General features: G+C 43.2%; 2 protein-coding genes across 2 annotated transcripts; one reads left to right on the forward strand and one right to left on the reverse strand.

Moving 5' to 3' along the window:
• Positions 1-311: 311 nt before the first annotated feature.
• Positions 312-15,782, reverse strand: LOC119187786 (Enhancer of mRNA-decapping protein 3). The gene is made up of 6 exons (XM_037435870.2): positions 15,204-15,782; positions 13,223-13,317; positions 12,422-12,793; positions 8,975-9,128; positions 7,154-7,386; positions 312-5,291 (listed from the first exon to the last, which is right to left on the reverse strand). The coding sequence occupies exons 1-6, from the start codon at positions 15,365-15,367 to the stop codon at positions 4,945-4,947; spliced, it is 1,365 nt and encodes a 454-aa protein (XP_037291767.2). The 5' UTR covers positions 15,368-15,782; the 3' UTR covers positions 312-4,944.
• Positions 15,783-16,550: 768 nt separating this feature from the next.
• Cks30A (Cyclin-dependent kinase subunit 30A) lies at positions 16,551-19,376 on the forward strand. Its single transcript, XM_037435877.2, has 3 exons — positions 16,551-16,744; positions 17,029-17,156; positions 18,737-19,376. The coding sequence occupies exons 1-3, from the start codon at positions 16,686-16,688 to the stop codon at positions 18,817-18,819; spliced, it is 270 nt and encodes an 89-aa protein (XP_037291774.1). The 5' UTR covers positions 16,551-16,685; the 3' UTR covers positions 18,820-19,376.
• Positions 19,377-20,642: the final 1,266 nt, after the last annotated feature.

Genomic DNA, 20,642 nt, shown 5'->3' on the forward strand with positions numbered 1-20,642 from the left:
GTTAATTCAAGGCAGGGGATTCTTGTTATTTGTTTCACGGGTGGATCTACGAGTACCGTATTTTTTGTTGTTAAAAGCAGCTGCCGACGGCTTCGAAAAAAGCTTGGCGGGGGAAAAAAAAAAGAGCACTCGTTGTTTGTGGCCATGTTGACACGAACAGACTCTTCTAATTATTTTGCTTGTGAATGCGCTGACTCACCTTAGATAAAAACATCAAACCATTCAGTCTCCTTTTCAAAGGACAGCCCCCCTTCAGTTGAAATGTTTCCCATGGATTAAACAAAGAAAAAAACAACAGGACACAGGGCAAGTAGTTGGGCCCAGAAGGTGCTCATAGGAATTTTTATTTTGCAGGAAACCAATGTGTTACAGCAGCATCACGAGACTTTTTATCCCGCACTTTCAGAGAATGTTTCACAATAATTTTGTTTGATCGTCGTTTTAGCAACCCGAATGCGAGATTTCACTCTATTTGCTGATGAGAGTCTGTCACAATCACACCGTAGGCAACCCTGAAAAGTGGTGCAAAAATGTTCAAAAATGTTTTTACTTTGTCACATACAAACAATGTGTACTTTTACATCCAAACTGCTGGCTTGGGAATTCACATAGTAATGCAAACAAATTAGTTCCTTCTGTAAAGAATTATTGGGCCACACCGTTGATAGTTACATAGAATTAAAATTAAGCATTGTGCTGAAGTTCACCTAGGCCAACCGTTTTCAAAACATTGCTCACAAATAACGCGTTGAAAAAGTTACAAGTAAAATGAACAAGTGGAGAAAGAAATCTCCCTCGTAGACTCATGTAACCAAAAACATAAACAGCCGATCTGAAAACTGATGACCATGAAATACATAGTCGCAAGTAAGGTGCTGATACTTTGGCTTTATTTTGCTAAAAATTTTTTTTTTCATCGAACTGAGTAAAAAGCCCCCTATGAAAGCATTCGGTTATGTATGCCCTTCTCAGAGCTCTTGTCAGCACTTTGACACCCAAGAGTCACACAATGGTACTCCCTATCAAAATTTAGTACCATCAGATTGAGAAGACACAATGGCCAATGACAATCTAAAGTATCAGCATTAATAGAGGCATAAAAACAATGCATAAAGTTTACTAGATTAGGACTACAAAATGAAGACTAGGAAAAACTTATGACTGTTCAATGGCTTGTCAATCACAGAATGGCAGATCTGCTTCTGAACAAAACAAAAAAAAAACGAGGGGAGTGGTACTTGCTTGATACCCCCCTTCAAAACAGTAAGTAAATTCAAGCATGTATTCTCATTGCGCTAGGTGCCAAAATACCGGTAGAACAGCCTTGTCTGTTGTCCCTTACAGAGACTAAAAACACAGGCCAACACAAAGGCTACTCCATGTTTCAAGAAACCATTTTTCTTTGACATTGTGCGTCTGTGTATTTAGAGCGCATGCTTTTTTTTCCCCAGACATGTTGAGTTTTGCGACAGCACCAAAGAAACGCAGCATCCACAATCAACCAATAACTTGCCTTCCGAGCATAGCCCCCATTTGTGCGCTAAAACACATGTAAAAACACCCCAACACAACCACCCAAAAGAATTACAGAGACATGTACTGCTGAAAGGATCGACATATTGGTAATGAGATCAATTCAAAAAAGTGGAAATGCGGGTATTTTCATACGAGAAGTTTGCGAGACGAAAGTAAACGCATCTTACAAATGAGGTTACACACACCAACATAAGAACCCTGCCATTCGTTTCTCTTTTTAAGAAATGTGATGGAAAGGTGGCTGCTTCCGCAATGATCAGAAGAAAAAATTTAGTCTGCTTTCCCACCACAGGTACTTTTAAAGCTTCGCCTGAGGCTGAAACAGCACAGATCACAAGTCTTCATGACACAAAACATGGATGAAAGAAAAAGGCACACACACAGCTGTCTGCTGACTGGAAGGAGCGTGAAAAAATGCATATGCTAAATGCAATGAGCTTATTGTTATGACGCCTTACGACATCCCAGTCATTCCAAATGTCTTGCTTACGGCATAAGTGACGACAATATGCCCAATTGCTGAGTATAAACAAACCATGTATGGCAGATGTAACTTACCCGAGTTACATGTCGAAAAATATATCTGACTCTGTACAGTGCTCACAAACTTGAATGAAACATGTTACCAGCAAGTAAAAGATGCTTGCTCAATGTGATGCATGAGCCACATTACAGCAGGAAAGAAAGACAAGGAACTTGCTCTTGCATGAATACTAAACATCTTCGCAATGTGCCACAGTGTGAGCACGGCCCACTCTCTTCCAGTCTTTAAACAATAACAAGCAAGCATTGGGGCCGCACAAGTGGAAATAGCCAAACAGTTCAAGGAGATAGACTATACTCCCGTCAAATTTTTACCCTTGTACCTCTTTACTAATCAAATACGGCAAGGTAAGGGACGTGCCAGGAAGCAAATATGGAAGCTCACACATCACCATTTAAAGCACATATGAAAAAAAAAAAGCATAGCACTTGATGCCACTATGACTAAATGACACCCTGCGATCATTCCCTTTCTCCTGTCATTTCAGAAAATAAAGCTAAGACAGCCGACCAATACCAACGCCAACCTGCAAAGCAGCCTGCCAGCATCATGCTAGTTAGATTACACAATTTTCAGAGATCACTGTGCAAGACAGCATATATTAAATAGCTGGTTGATGCTTAAATGGCATTGTTAATTAATACAAAAATACATCACAGGGTTTAGTGCATGTTACTTTTAGACTTCCAGTTTCTCATGGAGGGGATACACATTTAGAATGCAACACAGTATCGCAGCAAGTGAATGAGATGCATCTGGATTTTCTTCTGTACTCTAATAACCCATATGACACCTGTGATATTGCTAAAGAATATGAATGTCATAATGCAACAGCACTCAAAGTGCGTACCTAAGCCAAAACCAAAGCAAGTCAAAAAAGTAACAGCAAATCTTATAGTATAGAAAAATACAATGACAATGTAAAGGAACTGGAAATGCCATGCCTTCCTTAGTCAAGCAGGAAATTTAAACATTGTGGCTAGTAAGTTCCACTGACTTAGGAACTCTTCGAGTACACAGTACAAAACAGCAACATGGCAGTGCTTTGCCACACACATAACACATAAATGCACAAACGATAGTCCCAAATGGCCTGAAACTGAGCAGCTGACGTGTGATAACAGAAAAACAAAAAGCCACGATGACGCAGTATAGGCTTGCTAAAAACAACAATTTGAAGACCAAGCACAATGCCCATGTTCAAAGAGGTGCCAACACGTTTTTTTTTTTCATCTGGTCATCATTAGCATTAAATTAAGGTCCGAAACCACAGAACCATATAAAAAGTACTGCCGGGCCTGAAAGTGCCATAAATAATTCAATATAACAGCTCCTCAACAGACAGTTTCAGTTCCTGGAGTTAACACAATGTTGCAATGTCATCACCCAGATAGCAATCACATGGGAGCTTCACATAGCAGCGTTTTGATTCTCTCTGTGATTCAACTAGCTGTCAGCTACACTATCGAATTAGTTTTCATGACGAGTAGCAGCATGAGAAGCTATCAAGTGATCTGGAGCATGCACCCAAATTCTGCGATCGGCTACTCTCATGATCACCTTCTGGGTGATCATGTTGCGACACAGTAGAGTCTATAAATTGAAGGTGTCCGTAAAAAGCTTTTATATTAAATTATTTACACTACTCTGAGACATTGCAGTAATTATTCTAAAGCTCTGAGGTCCTGGCCCTTCATCTAATTAAAAAAAATGCAAAAAAAGAAATGTCAAGTGTTCCTTAGCAAGCTTTCACTCATTCATAGACAAGGCGGCAACCTAGGACCCCTAAGCAGCAAACCAAAACCGCAAGTGACTGCAGAAAACAGATTAAAATGGGCCCACATGCTCACTTAGTCAAAAATAGTTGGTTTTAAGACGTCCTATATAAATATAAAGTCACACCAAATCTGCGGCCATTCTTTTAGCATGTCTTTATGACAATTCTCTTTTGGTGCATATAGAATAAAAGCTAGAGTGGCTATCAACGGCACAGGAATATTTTCACTGATGAGCCACGTGACAAAATAAAAGAACAAGAAATCACCACATTTCGACATTATCACTCACTCTGTCTATATTACATTTTCCACCCTATTTCTCCCTTTAAAAGCAGAATTTTAGGCTTCTTTCTGGCGTTTGCTCTGAAATGTAGCAACGACTACAAATAACATGTGTGACCTTCACAAGCTCGCTCAATGTGGTGAGAGTACAGACGCTTACTTTTTTTTTTCTTCGAGAAAGAATAAAGCTTATGGCAAGATGTGCAACAGAAATGAAAATGTTTGCTGCAAGAGACTATCAGTTTCACAATTGTTGATAAATGTTCAATCTCCTCAGAATCATCTATTTTAAGAATACTGACCGGCAGTCTGCTGCTCCCTAATCGTCGTCTCCTGTGTACATACCCACATCACTTTTTTTTTCGTTGTGTCAATTTGTGCCATGTGTAAGACTACGCTTTGGCCACATATGTTTGTTGTTAACATACCCGTATCCTTTGCAAGCCACTGCACATGAAACACATAACCTAAGCAACCTGCAAATGAACACGCATCACTTAATGTACTCAGCAGTAGTCCAATGAAAAAGACAACACGGCACACACAGCTTTTTCACACACACAATCAGACTTCTCACAAAAAAAGGGGAGGCCGACAAAATCAATCACTCAATCTGCATTCAACACCATCAGTTCTGGTAGTTCGTCTTATATCTCACTTGTCTTCTTTTGTGCCACTCTTCTGCTTCACTTTTCTTTCTTTCTTTCTTTTTTTTGATGAGTGATACGTTGACTGAGTTGTTCCTTTCACTTGAACCGTAACATGCTTCAGTAGCTTGGATAGGGTGACGTGCTTGCCGAGCCATCATGGCTTTTTCGCATGGAGCACTATCACAAACTTTGATCCAAAAGGGGAGGTGTACTGAATGCCCAAATTACGAAATACGTGGCAGGGCACGCCAATGTCACATAAGTAAAGGCCCGCAGAGGCAATGCGTTCATCCATTGCCAGTGGAAGGAGAGGCATGAGCACCCACTGCGGAATTGGAGTAACTGTGCTGCCCCGGGGCGGTGGGTCGACGAACAGCACTGGAGCTTTACTCTGGTTGAACCAATTGGCCATGGTCGCAACTGCCGTCGGATCGGCTCGGCTTGCACCGTCTACGGAGTCTAGACTTGCCAGCACCATGTCCACTCTGCTACCAGAAAGTTCTTTGGAAACAGAAAAAGAGAAGCACAATGAAAAAGCAGAAAACAAAATAAGAATTCACAACACTTTAGCCTAGAGCTACAATAGCATGAAGTATGGTTCGATTGCGGAAAATCCACAGAAATTTCTTTTTATTTTCAAAGCAATAAGAAGGCAATTTTTACATTGTATACATGCTCACATTGAACTCGTACAAATCAGGTTATTGCTATGTGCTTTTCAACAGCTAAGCTAACAATGGCTAGATCAAGGAATGACTCTATTTAAAGCTAGCAGAGGAAAATGCTAATGCAATTTTCCTTAAAGCAAAATGTGCAAAAGAACAGGAAATACCCACTCAGATTTACACAAACAGGGCAATATGGGGGCTCAGTCCTCTGAAGTAATCACATATAACTCAAAACAGGTGTCTAAGTGAAAATTGAATGAGTCATGTCACACAGGAACAACAACGCAAATGTACACCAAAAACAAGGTTATCTGTAGGACAGCACCATTGTAGAAGCGCACAATATATAGAGGCACAAGACACCTCTCAGAAAACAGGTGAGACCAAACAATAGGAAGCAGTCAATACAAAACACTAAAGTGATGAAGGCAGACAATGAAGCAAAATGGCAAGAACATTTTCCTTCCCACCCTTCGTCCACTGCCGCGCACTGTAATGTTTTTCTTTCTATCTGTGCGCAGTGCGTCCCCAGTCTTCTTTAATTACCTATGCGCCACAGCAGATTCATGAACGGTGGGAGTGTAGATATCACAGCTGATAAGCACACAGCTAGAAAAGGTTACGAAACTGCTCGCACCAACCAACGGTGGCTTTCTGAAAATATGAAACCACATGCATGCAATTTTCCAGTGACGACGACGACGAAATTTGCTGTCACAAAGGGCCATTCATCGCCATCGCATTGCAAGTTTCTGGAAAACCAGAAAAAATCACTTGTCACCCCGAAAAAATCGCGAATATTTCTGACAAGGTACCAACTCCGATTCTCGCTTCGGTTGCCATTTGCTCTTCGTGCTTGTTGTCCGCACATACTTCAAGAAACGCAAGATACAGACTACCTTTTCTACAGTAACTTCTCATGTTGACAGCGAAGCGGATGCCGTATTTTGTCATTAAACTTGTTATCATCAGTTTATTTTGAGGCTTCAGTGGTAGCTTGCTGCTATGTTAACGGCGGCGGCACGATCGCCATGCGAGGTTACCGCAAAATTGGCAAAGTGCATGGTAGCGCAAGCTTCTTGGCCCCCCTCAAGATCACAGCAGATACCACTACTGCGGTATAACAATTGTGAGAAAAGATAGCCGCGGAATGCTTTTATGGCGGGCATGGGTGGCACTTGCAGAAGATAGTGCCATTAACCACTGAAGATGAGTAAAGTGCAACAAAGAAGCTGTTTCCAAACAGTGTAAGCATATGTAAATTGTAAAAAGTTAAGTGACCTAACCTTTTTTTTTTCTTGCATCACCGCATTTTTTGCTCATCTTGAAAAAGTTTTCATAAAATTTGCTCAGCATAATAAATGCACCCCCACCTTGTTTCTGACATCTCAAGAAAAAAGTCAGTTCATTGTGAGTAAATATGGTGAATGAGAATCTAAAGATGGAAAAGCCATGTACGCTGCTTTTGAAAATTAAATATTTGCATCATGTTTGCTTATTTCAGTGATATCACGGCAGGGACAAATATATTTGCAATACCAGCAATTTTCTGATTATGTTTTAGAACGCAGGTGCACAAAAGCAAGTTACTCAAAGAGATTTTGTGGTCGAAGCTAGCACTGAATTCTCGAATTGTGAATGAGTATGTACTAAGGCCTAGGCATCACGGAAAAAGAATGTCAGGTAGAATATCACCTGCTACGGTAAGTCGCACTTTTCCCCCACTGCTACGAAACAGGGCCATCTCGACTGTAAACAGTGGGTCGACGGGCGCCAAACCGGTACCCAGCAGAGGTAGCTGCCAGAGTAGCACCTCGACACCGTGGTTGGCAAGCTGCCGACCACAGCACACTACCTGGCTGCCTTGCCGGTGAGCACCGCACACCACAACCACTGTGGGGCGCTGGTGGCTGTTAGCTGGGTTAAGCCTGCAACAGAGACATGGGTGTCCCACTTATTCACATGCCCAATATTAGTTATGATGAAGTTCACGGCCTAGTAATTGTTTGCAATGGGATATCTGAGGGTCTTTTCCACATGTAAAATACATTCAACATCTGGACACTGAGTGCAATATGAGCAGAGGCGGTGCCAGCATTTTTGGTCTGGAAGGGGGGTGCGGCACCTACGAAAAACTAGTTCCTTCAGGGAGGCAGCGAGGTTAGGAACTTATACACTATACATTCCATATGTTTTCAGTTGGAGGCAAAAGGGGAGCAGATGGAAATTTTAGGAGGGCAGCTCCCCCTCCCCCACATGCCTCACTGGTGCTGCCCTGTACAAAAGTCTTAAAGTATTGTATCATCGTTACTAAATACGGTAAGATTAATGGCACAGAAACTTGCAATGTCTTCAGACTTGTTAAAAAGAAAAATATAGGGAGTGAAGCATGAGGCACTATGCCCTTAATAATTCATAAAGTGACTGAGAAGCCCACAAAATAGGGAGTCAATTCTATTCACCATTTCACCCATTTTGTAGACATCAGTACAGTAGCACCAAAACACTGAACGTTGGTTATTGACAAGAGCAAAGAAAGGCATCTTTTACAAATGCCGATTTGAGATACCTTTAATATAATGGCAGTGTTTCTGAAAATTCCAGCTAACACAGCATACTGTCACGAAAAGATATTTTTTATTTTCACAATGGACAAAGTGTTCTTTATGCACTGTGGAGTATATATGGATATGAAGCTATGACACAATGGCGTTTTCCAACTTCAATGTGCATCATTCAAGCTGTGGGTAGATAAAGGAACCCTAAAATCAAATAACAATTTACATGAGAGTGAAATCTCAATGTATGACATTTTCTCAAATGACAATATTATCAAGAGAAGTGCCCTAATTACCAAGAAATTACGCTAAATGCACGAGAACACATGCCCCACAGTAGGACATTCTCAAAATTATCCCGATGACGTCAGAGTTACAGCCTACAATTGACCAATAGTAATCAAAATAGCTACACTACATAAAGAACCTTCACGTGAATTAAGAGACGTATTAAAATGCTGCTTGTTCATTTCTGTTTGGTTCATGAAAAAAAAACAAAAACATCCAGGCGTTTACTATAGGGAATGGCACGAGTGGTTCATAAGTTCGATTTTTGCCTGGTTAAGCTGGACAGGTCGTGCCATCTAGCGGGGCCCAGTTAAACCAAGCATGTCTGCCATCTCGGAGCCTATCGTAAGAAATGGTTCAATGGCTGCTGTTGCTGCCGCTGCTTTCATTCTGCTGCTACTAGTGTTGGTGGCCATGCAGTATAGCCGGGCAACGTTGTGCATGGCAACAGTGACTTGAGACGTTCTGCTTGAGGCGGGTAATTTGAAGTTCGCTAACCGGAGCGAACCACTAAGGTGTGATTTTATTTCAAAATGAGCACTTCCTTGGCGCAAAAGTAACACTACGAGGTTTTTGTACTGCTATTTCAACAATCAACATCTACTTAATAGCTGCTTTTAGAGTCCCTTTAAGGATCATCTTCCCAAGGCAAGCAATAACCATTACACACCGGCGGCAGCCACCAAGCAGCTGCAGTACCATCTCTGATGCAGCACGGCCTAGCATCTCCAGCTGTCGCTCATAACTGTAACCACACTGCACAGCAGCCTCCAGGATCTGCTGGCGCAACTGCAGACTCACACTTGGCACTAGCAAACCTGTGTCTGCATTGAAACATGAAAAAGCAGCCGCATCACCAGACAGTACATGGCAAAAAGAACATCATAAAGCCACATGGCTTCGTTAATCATTTCGACTAGCTAACAATGCCTCTTTCAATAACTTCTTTTTATGGTGAAACCAGCGCTCAAAATACACACTCAGAGAGGACATGTTGCGGTATAACAATTGCAATTGTGAGAAAAGATAGCCGCGAGATGCTTTTATGGCGGGCATGAGTGGTGCAGAGACAGCTACACACACTCGGAGAGCGTGTGTATTTTTAGCGCTTGTTTCGTCATGAACCTTTACCAACACGCCCAACTCGCAGTCATCCTAAATCTTCTTTTCCCTGTACCATAACATTACAAATAACATGAACTCTTCTAAAGCGATAGCTTCTTGAAGATGTCACAAACCACTTTTCAAAATAATCACCGAATGATACGAGTATCGAAGTCTATTAGCCATTGCCCACTAACTCAAATCCGAAAAGAATGAGTGGAGTTAGAGATGTCACACGCTTTTAGCTTTTTCTCTCTTTTCGCACCCTGACGAGCACGCTCAAAGCTACACAGAGAGAGCTGGCACGGGTGGAGAGAATATTTGTCAGCATGCATCATGACCTTGAGGGGCTCCTAGTGAAACACTGTTGCTCTCTCCCGTTGCAATCCCTGCATGTGAGTGGAGCTATACTAAGTAATAGAGTGCAGTGCCCCACGTGGCAACAAACCATGGCAAGATGTGCATTTTATCCTAACGCCTCTTTTGGTTTATACCGGCTACGGGCCAATAGCATACGTAAGTCTGCTGCTCAATGTCAAAGAGCAAGTGCCAGCAGCTGCGAAGAGAGTAAGCACCGGCCTGTATGTGAAACGAGTGCACCTGAGAAAACTGCAACTTTGTGATTTGCTTGCGTATTTTGCTTGCCCTGCATGACCGCAAGATTTGGCTGAGCTGTTCGTAGCCATGTCTGCTGCCCTCAGGATGTACTTATTCAGCAAGCTTGTCAGGTGCTTCATGACCCCTTTAAAAGATGGGTCAAGACTTTGCATAGAGATGTTATGGCTGTCAAAAGAAAATTCATGCCATCGGAATAGGATCGATTGAACCAAGCATATAATTATACAGTGAACTGTCAACATAAATGGGACCTGACTGGACTGGGAAAATATGTTCCATTTAACAGGAGTTCTGTTTACTGAGAGATGAACAGGGGAGCAGAACACAAGCACAAAACCAATCTCATCAGAGGCAGTTGTTCCATTTAAGGGGAGATGCGGGCCGAATAACGCGAGTTTTTTTCAAAATTACCGATTTTTTATTTTCGCCTGTTTTGGTAAGGTTAGTATCTCTACTGTTATGAAAAAATAATACAGGTCGAGAGTTAACTGGAAATGCTTTAAAATTTCATTTAAAAAGCACAAGGTGCCTGTTAAAAGGTCGAAAGTGTGCAGTCTTCGAGCACCTTGCCGCCGATAATGCGCCGCCGCTAGCCATTGTTGATCGCATGAGTCGAAGAGTCGAGCCTCAATTTTTAAATAACAACAGTTTCTCTCGCTGATGTAGTGCAGGAAAGAACAACAAGAATCACTCTTCTGCGCGTTTTTCAAGGGCTGCGCCTAGCTTATCACATGGTACGAATCGGGGACCGCCATTGGCCGCTGCGCGCCTGTATGTGCCGTGAAACCTATTTGCAGGATCGATGTCTTGTCGAGCAACGCAGCTCAACAATGCTTTTTTTCGTGTAATTATCTCTGTTATGAATGAAAAAAAAAAAGATTTGCTCGCAAGTGAAAGCCGTTGTGCGGCGCGCTCTGTAGGAATAGGCTACGAGCAGCTGGTTCGATTTGCGGCAGTTGTTGGCTTGCAAAAGCCAATGCATCAAAAGTCATTCACACCCGTCAGCCGGAAAGTTCGTGGTGTGGCGATGGATGACACTAGCGCCAATCTTGAGAGGTCGAAAGAGCTCACAGTGAGAAAACTTAGCAGGGACGACATTGCCACGATGTACGACGGTATGTAGCACAAACATGGCTGCAAAATGGCATGACACTGGACTTAGTTTGGATTTCGCAGTCCTGTCGAACTTCTTCCTAGCTTGCAGTTGACACAAGGCTCTGCCGGATGGAGTGGAAGCTTGGCAAGCGTTTCATGGCCCTGTCTGTGAGCAAAATGTCTGTGAGGAGTCGGCTCGAAAACGCCGAGAGGGACAAACTCATGGCGCTGGCGTAATTTAGTCACAGTGGCCACTACAAGAAAGATTGTTCTTTTTGGTGTGCAAATTTCATCTGATTTAATAATATCTTTCATAATTAAAAAGTCAATTTTAACTTTAAAACTAGTTTTTCTCAAAACACAAATTTTGCCATTTTTTCCAATGTGCCCCTCCTTTTTCGGGGACTTCTACTGCCGGATCTGCAAAAAATTTCGCCCAAATTTTTTCCAAAGTATGACAAATGCAATTATCTAGTTTAAATTTCGATATTTTATTGTATAATAAAAAATTGTATGAATACCTTTACTAGGGTAGGTGAAATATAGACTTTTTACGTCTATTATTTTTTTCACGCGTATCACATATTTTCTATGTGCTTCCTAATTAGTTATTTGCACTCTACACTTTATTTGAAGCATTATGAACTATGAATGGTAAAAAATTACAGAATTTTAGGGATGAAAAGAGGGGGGCAAAAGGGTTAAGGTTTTCACTTTGTCATGTTGCTGAGCTAAAGGTGTGTAACTTACAAGAAAACTAATTATATATTTGAAATCAGCATACAAAGTTCCATAAACAACTCAAGTTTCATGGCTCGAAAAAGCGTCTTCGAGTAGCATTTCCCCTTAACAGATCTTCGTGTACTGCAGTTCTCAGAGGTTGGCTGTGGCTGAAAAGGAGTCGAAGCACCCACAAATGGTTCTCAACACTCAAAGACATTCAGTGTAACAGCTATCCCAACATGTCAACTTGGAAGCGCAGCGTGAACTTCATCAATGAACAAGTGCATCCTTTTGCACACTTGCTGTAGTTTGCCACTCGCAGTTTTACATCTCACCCTTGAGCGAAATTCCTTATTTCCTTTGCTGGACAGTGAGGAACAAAGCTGTCGAAACACCCTGTGTACAAGTAAAGCCAATGAGACCAATGCATTTAGGACTGCTTCCTCTCCTCTTTGATTTTTTTTTAGTTCTGCACTACTACAAAATACGTTTATCAAACACCAACTTGCCCAAGAAGTTATCCTGCAAACATGAAGAGTTCTCGCTAGGCCCCGTCACCACGCCCCCCCAAACTCACCAGTTACATAATTCATCTCTTGCTTCCCAGGCACTCGGATGCGACACATGGACTCAATTGCACTTCCACCTAAAATATTCTCATCGCACCGGTAGCTGGGCGGTGTGCCGACCATGTGCACCCCGGATTTGCTCGTTTGTGCAGAGTAGTCACTGCACAGTGTAGGCCGTGACAGGGCGGCATCAATCTCGCTAAACACTGCCTGCTTGTCAAACAAAGCCAGGTTTTTCTCGAAGTCAAAGTCCTGCTCCAGCACAGCAGCATCAACTGGGGCACTGAAGCAGGCATCGTCACGACCCCTCATGGCGCCCGTCAGTGCCCGCCGCTGCCCCTCTGCTTTCTTGGGAGTAACTGCGACCTTCTTCTTGGTATCTGTAACAGAAAAGCGTATTGCTAACACACTAGAACTCCAAAGTTTCCACAACACAAATTTTGGTTGGATAGAGTTCAATGTGAAAAACTATCAATGACTGTGCCATACTAAATGTGCAAAGCCTTTTGAATTTGATTTTATTTGGCACCTTAGTCACGAATTAGGACTTTCAAACACAGATCCAGAGGATATGCGCATGTCCTGCGTTAAATTAAGATTTGCATAAGTTACTTCAGTACATATGTACTTGGAGGACATAAATGTCAATTTCTTGGTTAGACACTTAAGACCGTAGTTTTTTGACCACTAGAGCCAAAGTGATTTCTTTTACTTTCAGAACATTCTTGTCATTGTCTAATGGATTTAAAATACCTAAGTTACTGGGCTTTAGTGGTGGGGGCAGGGAAATACCACGTGATAACAATTACCTTTCCGAGCCCCGTTAACTTCTTGCAACACAGCAGGTGATTCACTCCGGATGCCACCAGCTTTGACGATATTCAGGTCAACAATGTCCTGAGCACTATAACAAATAAAAAAGCAATCATTGGGAGAAATACAAGTGTGCATGCACATCACCACAAAAAACAACACAGACATATTTGCCAGGCCATTGCAGAAGATTGAAGGGATCTATTAATATTAACATAGAGACAGGATGCAGTCAGATCTGCAAACATGAGAAATTGAAAGATACTTGTAAGGCAACCAAGAAACTACTGAGGTTTTTCAGAAAAACAAACTTGGACAAGCGGCTGTGACACTAATGTCGTGTACCAGGCTAAAGTGATGGACTGTGACTGACCGTGTGTTTTTGTGTGTTATCTTTCTGTCTACTTGTTCTTCTCCCTCATTCAACCTTCACCATCTTGTTCCCACGGGTACATTCGCGAACCGGTTATCCTGGACTGGTCAACCTTCTCGCCTTCTACCTCTTCTCTGTGGCTTAGACACCCTTAGAGAAGCTTATCATGGTATGGCCAACAAAAACCTGAAGCACCAGTTCAATTAATTGACCAAGATCTCGTAGATCACTGGAATGAGATAACAAATACAAGGTGCTCTGGTTTTCCTATTCATGCATGTGCAACTGCGAGACTGTTCATGCCACTACTGAAAGGGTCGTAATCATCATCAGCAGCAACAACCTGATTGCACCCACTGCAGGGCACAGGCCTCTCCTACGTTTTGCCAATAGACCCGCTCCTGTGCTTGCTGCAGTAAGTGCTCCCCCTTCCCTTGTCCTGAGTCTATACTTTTTGCGCTACATAATGAGATGTGGCCCTGCTATTTCTGTAAACTTTCTAATCTCATCTGCCCACTTAACTCTCTGCCTCAACCTCACGCGCTTGCCCCCTTTTGGGATTAAGTCTGTTACACACAATGACAAGTGGTTATTCTGTCTTCGTGCTGCATGCCCTGCCCCCTTCTTGGTTTCTACTAAGATGTCCTTCCCACTTGTTTGTTACCAAACAACTCTGCTCTGTTCTTGGCCCTTGAGGTTACACCTATCATTTTCCTGAGACAATTTTACTGTAGGCATTGCTCTGTGATTCATGCCAGTGTCAAAAGCTGTGTTCACTGTTACAGCACTTTGTAATAAAGTAACTTATTACACATTAATACATAAAAATATATACCTGAACTACAGTGAGTGTTACCTAATAAAAATTATTGTGAAATTACAAAATAATTAAGTGTATTCGATTACAATTACTTATATGTAATTAGTAACACAAATCTACGCCGAACTGCAATTAAAGAATATGGCCACCACCGGCGCACAGTCTTCCGAGTTGAGTTTAACTAGTCACGTCCATGGGCGCCAGAAAGATTTTGCATTGGGAAGGGGGGGGGGGGGTGCAAAGCTGTGTTGCACGCCAATGTGCGAAGAGGTATGGTAGCCCGTGAGGGAGCAAGTGCTAGTGATGCTTGAAGGGACCAAATGCCCCTTACGCAACCCTCTGCCGACACCCATGGTCACGTCGATCAGCTACTAACATGCATGTATTATGCTGAAAATTCCAGTACAATCGTTCACATGAGGTTTAAGGCGGAAAGCAATAATGATTACGCGATCGACTTGCGTCCGCTGGTTCCACGCGCAGAAAGTTTCCAGGCTCTATGGGATGGCGCTTCTCGGGATGCTTTGAACAAAGTTTTTCGTACCGTGTGAATTCACTACAAAACCCATATATCACCTCAGTGCGACATTTAGCAAATACAGTCGCGATGTGATACACAAAAGTAAGGTGAAAACAAGGGCAAGTTTTGCTCTAGATCAGGCTGTACATCTTTGAATTCAAGTATCTGTTAGTCTACAGACGTGCCAAGTGATTCAGACTTTGACGTTATGCACCGCGACAAAACTTGCGGGATGTAGGAGGATGCCACAAAGGGGTTGTTTACCAGATGGTAACTTGTGGAACGTGACACTCGATGCCATTTCGAGATGCTTGCGATAAAACGATCTGCTGCTTGTCTGTATCGACACTTTCAATCTTTCCTTGATACGTGCCGAGAATGTCCCCGCAGTCGACCACAACAACGCATCCAACCCACTGTTCACCCATGGCTCACACAGCGGAACAAGAACGCCAGATTTCTCTTTCGATCCGGTCCAGCCTTACAGTGTCGTCGCAACAAGTGTGACTAAACTACACAGTTCCGGAGTATCGATTTAGTTTTCCTTGCCCAACCGTCTTTGAAAACTTCGATCACTCAGAAGCAGTGACAAACGCTGCTTTGAACGTAAGCACACTACTCGCGCTGAGACGAAACACAGCAATACGCTACTCGGATGTTTAGTCCAACGTCGCCGCACAGCTGTTACTCTGATCACAAATCATTGACAATTAGACACGCAAATCACCAAACAACGTCTGCATGTCCGGCCTGCAGTATTGCACAACAGTTCCGCAGTTGTTCTCTGGTTGTTACTCTGTTGCTCTGTATCATTTTTATATTTTTATTTTATATTCTATTGTGCTGCCTTCTTTATGCCTATAATACGGCTCATATTTCTTTCTAGCAGCGATTATCCTTCTACGATACGATAATTATCGCACGAAATACCTCTCAGCGCGTGAGAGTGAAGAACATGACCTACTACACTCCTGACCTGCCCAGAGAGCACCTCTTCCAGCGCCCACGTTCTAGTTCATACCTTCTGCCGCTAGGGCCGTAACTTAGGAGCACTGTGGCGCTAGTCAGCACCTGTTCGCTGACGTCAGCTTGAGTGTTCGTGGTCATATTTCGGCCAACAGAGCACTCATATTGCGTAATTATTATGCACTAATGAAAAATAATTTTGAAACAAATATTTCAAAAGTCATTCACAAATTCTTTGCAATTAAATGGACGCAACATCACATATGCTGTCCTACACTATGTAAGTCTACGGATTCTCGCATTTGTCCACCAGTGTGCAATAAATTTTTCGTCACACTGAACAGCTTACTTGACCAGTCATCTAAGTGAAAAAATAGTCACATATATGCCGGCTGTTCATCACGGAATGCAGCCGTTCTTACTCTAGCGCCGTCCAAACAGCCGTAAAGTAGCAGACGAACAGGTTATAGGTAGCGCCACCTACGGCGAGCGATTGAACGAGAGCGGGGACACGCGCTCCCATAGGAACCCCGCTATCTGAACAGGTCAGGAGTGTAGTAGGTCATGGTGAAGAAGAGGGTAAAGTGATGGTGTGACGTCACGTTGAAGTCACTCACGAGGTCACGCGGACCGTACGAGCCAATCGAAGCAGCTGTGGGATATTCAAAAGTTCGGTCTGGTTCGGTACGCTGGCCGCAGCTGTCGACGCTTGGTTGGCGGTCTCAGTTTTTCCTGCTTTTGTTCTCCTGGGGAATTGACGCTAAAGAATTGCTGCGCACGATGTCACACAAGAACATATACTACTCGGACAAGTATTATGATGAAAAGTTTGAGTACAGGTAAGGAAATGGCAGCTTCCCGTGCTTTCGAACGCCGGCAGCTCGAAGCTGACATGGCGGACCACTATCCGCCGCTCTGTAATTAAGGCGCGACTTTTGGTGCTGCGAGTTTCTAGGCGTCCCAATGAAGCGTGCTTTGCCAGTTTTCACTGCGTCGTCATGATTTACGTGTTGTCTGGGCCTCCTAGGCCATCCGGCGCGTCCAGTGGCAGTGCTAGTGTTCACGACGGCAGTCTGCGATAGTCGCCAGTGGTAGTGACCACTACGATTGCCTTCCGTTGCAGGCATGTAGTCCTACCAAAAGAAATCGCCAAGCTCGTCCCCAAGGCGCATCTGATGACCGAAAGTGAATGGCGAGGAATTGGCGTGCAGCAGAGTCAAGGATGGGTGCACTACATGATTCACGAGCCTGGTGAGTTCTCCGAGTACGATTATTCATGACTCATGGCCCCGTGATGATGAGTATGTTCTTTCATTTATATTTTCACTGAGAAGGCAGCCGAGCTTAATGTTTTGATCATTTTTCTGCTGTATTTTTTCGGCGTGTTTGTACCGCGCCGCATAATAGTTGACAGGTATGAGCTCGCCTGTGATCTCTGAACAGCAGCAAAAGCTTTGGCACGCTTGCTGTGCTGTCGCGACATCGTTTTATTTCATGTCGGGTGCAATAACTATGTTTTATATGTGCGTATTTCATGTGTAGAGCAAACATAGCAGAGCTTCGAATTGTTACGTGGAAACGACCCACTCCACAAACCGGTGATAAGTGCCGGATTAACTCGGACGTAATGCATTGTTTTATCTAGCATTTGTGGCATAACATTTCGCGAGTCACTTTGTCTGTATGCTGACTCCGACTAATATGAGCCCTTCGGTAATCGTTAATTTAGGTCCAGGCTTGTCTGTTATACTTAAATAACTCGATCTGACCAGCTTATTGTGGACGGTTTCGTGTTTCGGTTTTCGGGGAGGGGGTGGGGTGGATCTACTTCCTCAATATTTGAAGTAACATTTCCCCACAATGTCCCCCACTTCATCAAAATTTTGGGTGAATGAGGCGGGCCCCAAGGGGCTTGTCTGAATCCCTTTTCATTAAGTCTTGATTTTTCAAAAAAAAAATGTTTATTGGCCTTGATTCACACTATTATTTTATTGATTTGTTCTCAATAACACATGTAACAGCATGCAAGACTTGAAAGGATGACAGAGTTCTGACTCATCAGGAAAATAGTAAGGTGGAAGTCAGCACAAGGTAACATTATTAGAGGTCTAATTGGAAATACACCATGCTGCAGTATAATGCAATACCTTGACTATAGTACTGTAGAAAGAAGTGGAAAGAATGGTGCTTGCAGACGCTATTTGAAGCAGATTAAAGGTAGTCTCTCAGTTGACAGTAATATCTTTTTATCTTTTCCTGTACTTGAGCCCCTTGTGCTTAGATTTAGATGCACGTTAAAGAAACCAGGTGGTAGAAATTTTTGGAGCCCTCCACTGCGGAGTCTCTCATACTCATGTGGTGGTTTTGGGATGCTAAACCGCAACAATTATTCTTCCAGTATATCTTCAAGTAATGACTTGAAGGAGAGTAACTCCGAGGGAGAGTAACCAGTACCAGTTTCGCGAGTTGAGAATGGGGGAAGGGGGGGGGGGAGGTAGCACGCGCCGGATGCAGAGTAAACGGCCCTTCGAAAGAGGCTTCATTGTCTGTCTCAAGGGGACCAACGTGTCCTCAAGACTAGGCTGCTGCAAAAGGGAAAGGAAGCATGTGTGCACGCTTCCCCACAAAACATTAGATAGCACTAGAGCATTGCTCTCTGCAAACTTAGTCAAGCAGATTCTGTCTTCTAGGGTATGTGCAACATTTAAAGGGTTAACCACGACTTCTTTCATGAACATATGTAGGCTATGGAAGGCTTTTCAAGCACCCTGAGCCGTCGTCTCAAATGGCTCTACTTTACTCAAATGGCGTTTTGTTTGCCATTTATGCAGAGCCACACATCCTGCTCTTTAGGAGGCCAATCCAGGAAGCAAGTGCCCCTACCCAGGTGGAACAGATCAAGAGTGACATGTGATTAGATGATGTCAAGTATGGTGTCCTGTTGCTATGCAGCGGTTGCCACCTTTGCCCTCGACTGTATATACTGTACAAATCCAACGTGGATGAAAAGAGGTCTGCGGCAGCTTGTTGATTGGAACAGGCAGTGATGGAGCACCTTTCTTCCTCGAAAGTTGTTTTCTGAACTTTATTTTTTGTTTCCCATCCTGGTGCAGTGTGCCCTTTCCTCGAGTCTTTTGCTGTCTATGGACTCATGGCTTCCAGTGTTTTGCCAGGCTTTTGAAGGAAGTTTTTTTTTTCCCCAACAGTCTCCCTGCTCTTAGCCTTCTCATGTTCCTATGTGTCACTCTTTGCTACATTTTACAGTGTAGCTTTGTAGCATTTTCTTTTCCCCACCTCTCCTCACATGCCCCTATTTTTCTCTTCTACAGGCTACAATGCTGTATGGATGAGTGAGTGAATAAATATATTATATTGTTTGTCCGACTTTACGGCAGTGTTACTATGCAAACAATGTGCACTTTTCTGTCTGGCGCTGCCAAAGCACAATAATAAATGGTGTAATGATGTGAAGACTTTGGAGAGTGAATATTTTGATATGCTAAGCAGTGTCAGATATGTGCTTATATAGTGTGTGTGTGCATGTGTGTGAAAGAGAGAGAATGTGCCAAGGGCTCGAGCAGTTCATACATATAACTTGTCCAGCAGTCTAATTTCACTTTCTCGTTACCATCAGCTTGTTTCATTGTTCTCAAACCATTAAACAGATAAATTTTACTTCTAGAATTCTTTCCTATTGCAAAATGAAATGTGACCATGATCTGGATATACACCACTGTTTCTTGAAAAGTGGGGTGCCGTTACTGCACATTATGGGTGCTTTCTTTAGTTGCGATGGCACACGGTCTTGACTATACTGGTGCTTACAAAAGTTGATCGAGAGTAATGTGGCTATTCACTATTATGCTGTCTAGGTTAATTTACCTTGACAAGATATCAGCCTGAACTTTGATTGTTTATATAAATACACATGTCTGTTAAAGTTCCTATTTATCTTGGCTAAATTTGCAAAAAAATCCAGTTCACAAAGTGTAGCTACTGAAGTTTTTCAACAGATGGTGTTTAGCAGGACCAATTGTCTCAACTGATGTGCAGATTTAGTGGCAAAAAGTGTGAGCTCTGCATCGCATGTACTGGGAAAGAAAGTTTGCACTTGGGCATCTATACGTTCTGAAGTGATCCTGTGCCTAGTTTTGATGTACCATACTTGGCTGGCCCCTAAAGCCCTTTTGACATTGGTGCAGAGTTCAGGTCATTTTTACATTATTAGCGTACAAGAGTTCTACAAGGTGTAGGGTACACGTATCCCGCAGAAGTATGGCCACTACCACAGGTTCGGTTTTGGTGAGCAACAGGGCCGCGCTCACTGTCGCCTTGCGTGACTATTGCCGCTGCAACGTGTTCATTCGGACAGACACGGCATTGAGTGCAGCGTGGCATGTACTCAGTGCTGCTCTCAAACAAGTTGCAATACTTAATTTCCTGCGGCAACACCAATAACTCAGTACAGCGTCTGCTGCGAAAGGCGGCGGGAAAGCAAACAAGGCTTACCCACGCCACGGGCGAAAGTAAAACACAAAGGGTGCCACGAGCACGTCTCGGTGGGCAAAGGGATTCATGGTGACACGCCGCTGAGAAAAGCGGGCCCTTGCGACTATGCTGCACGCTCTCACGGTCGGGGAAAACAGGGCCCGATCTAAAACTCAAGCGAGGAAAACTCCCCTCACGTTGGCTTTGAGAGGTGCGGGTCGGCGTAGTATGACTATGCGCGAACACACC

Source organism: Rhipicephalus microplus, chromosome 1 (assembly GCF_043290135.1).
Source record: "Rhipicephalus microplus isolate Deutch F79 chromosome 1, USDA_Rmic, whole genome shotgun sequence".
In the NCBI taxonomy this organism is placed as follows: Eukaryota; Metazoa; Arthropoda; class Arachnida; order Ixodida; family Ixodidae; genus Rhipicephalus; species Rhipicephalus microplus.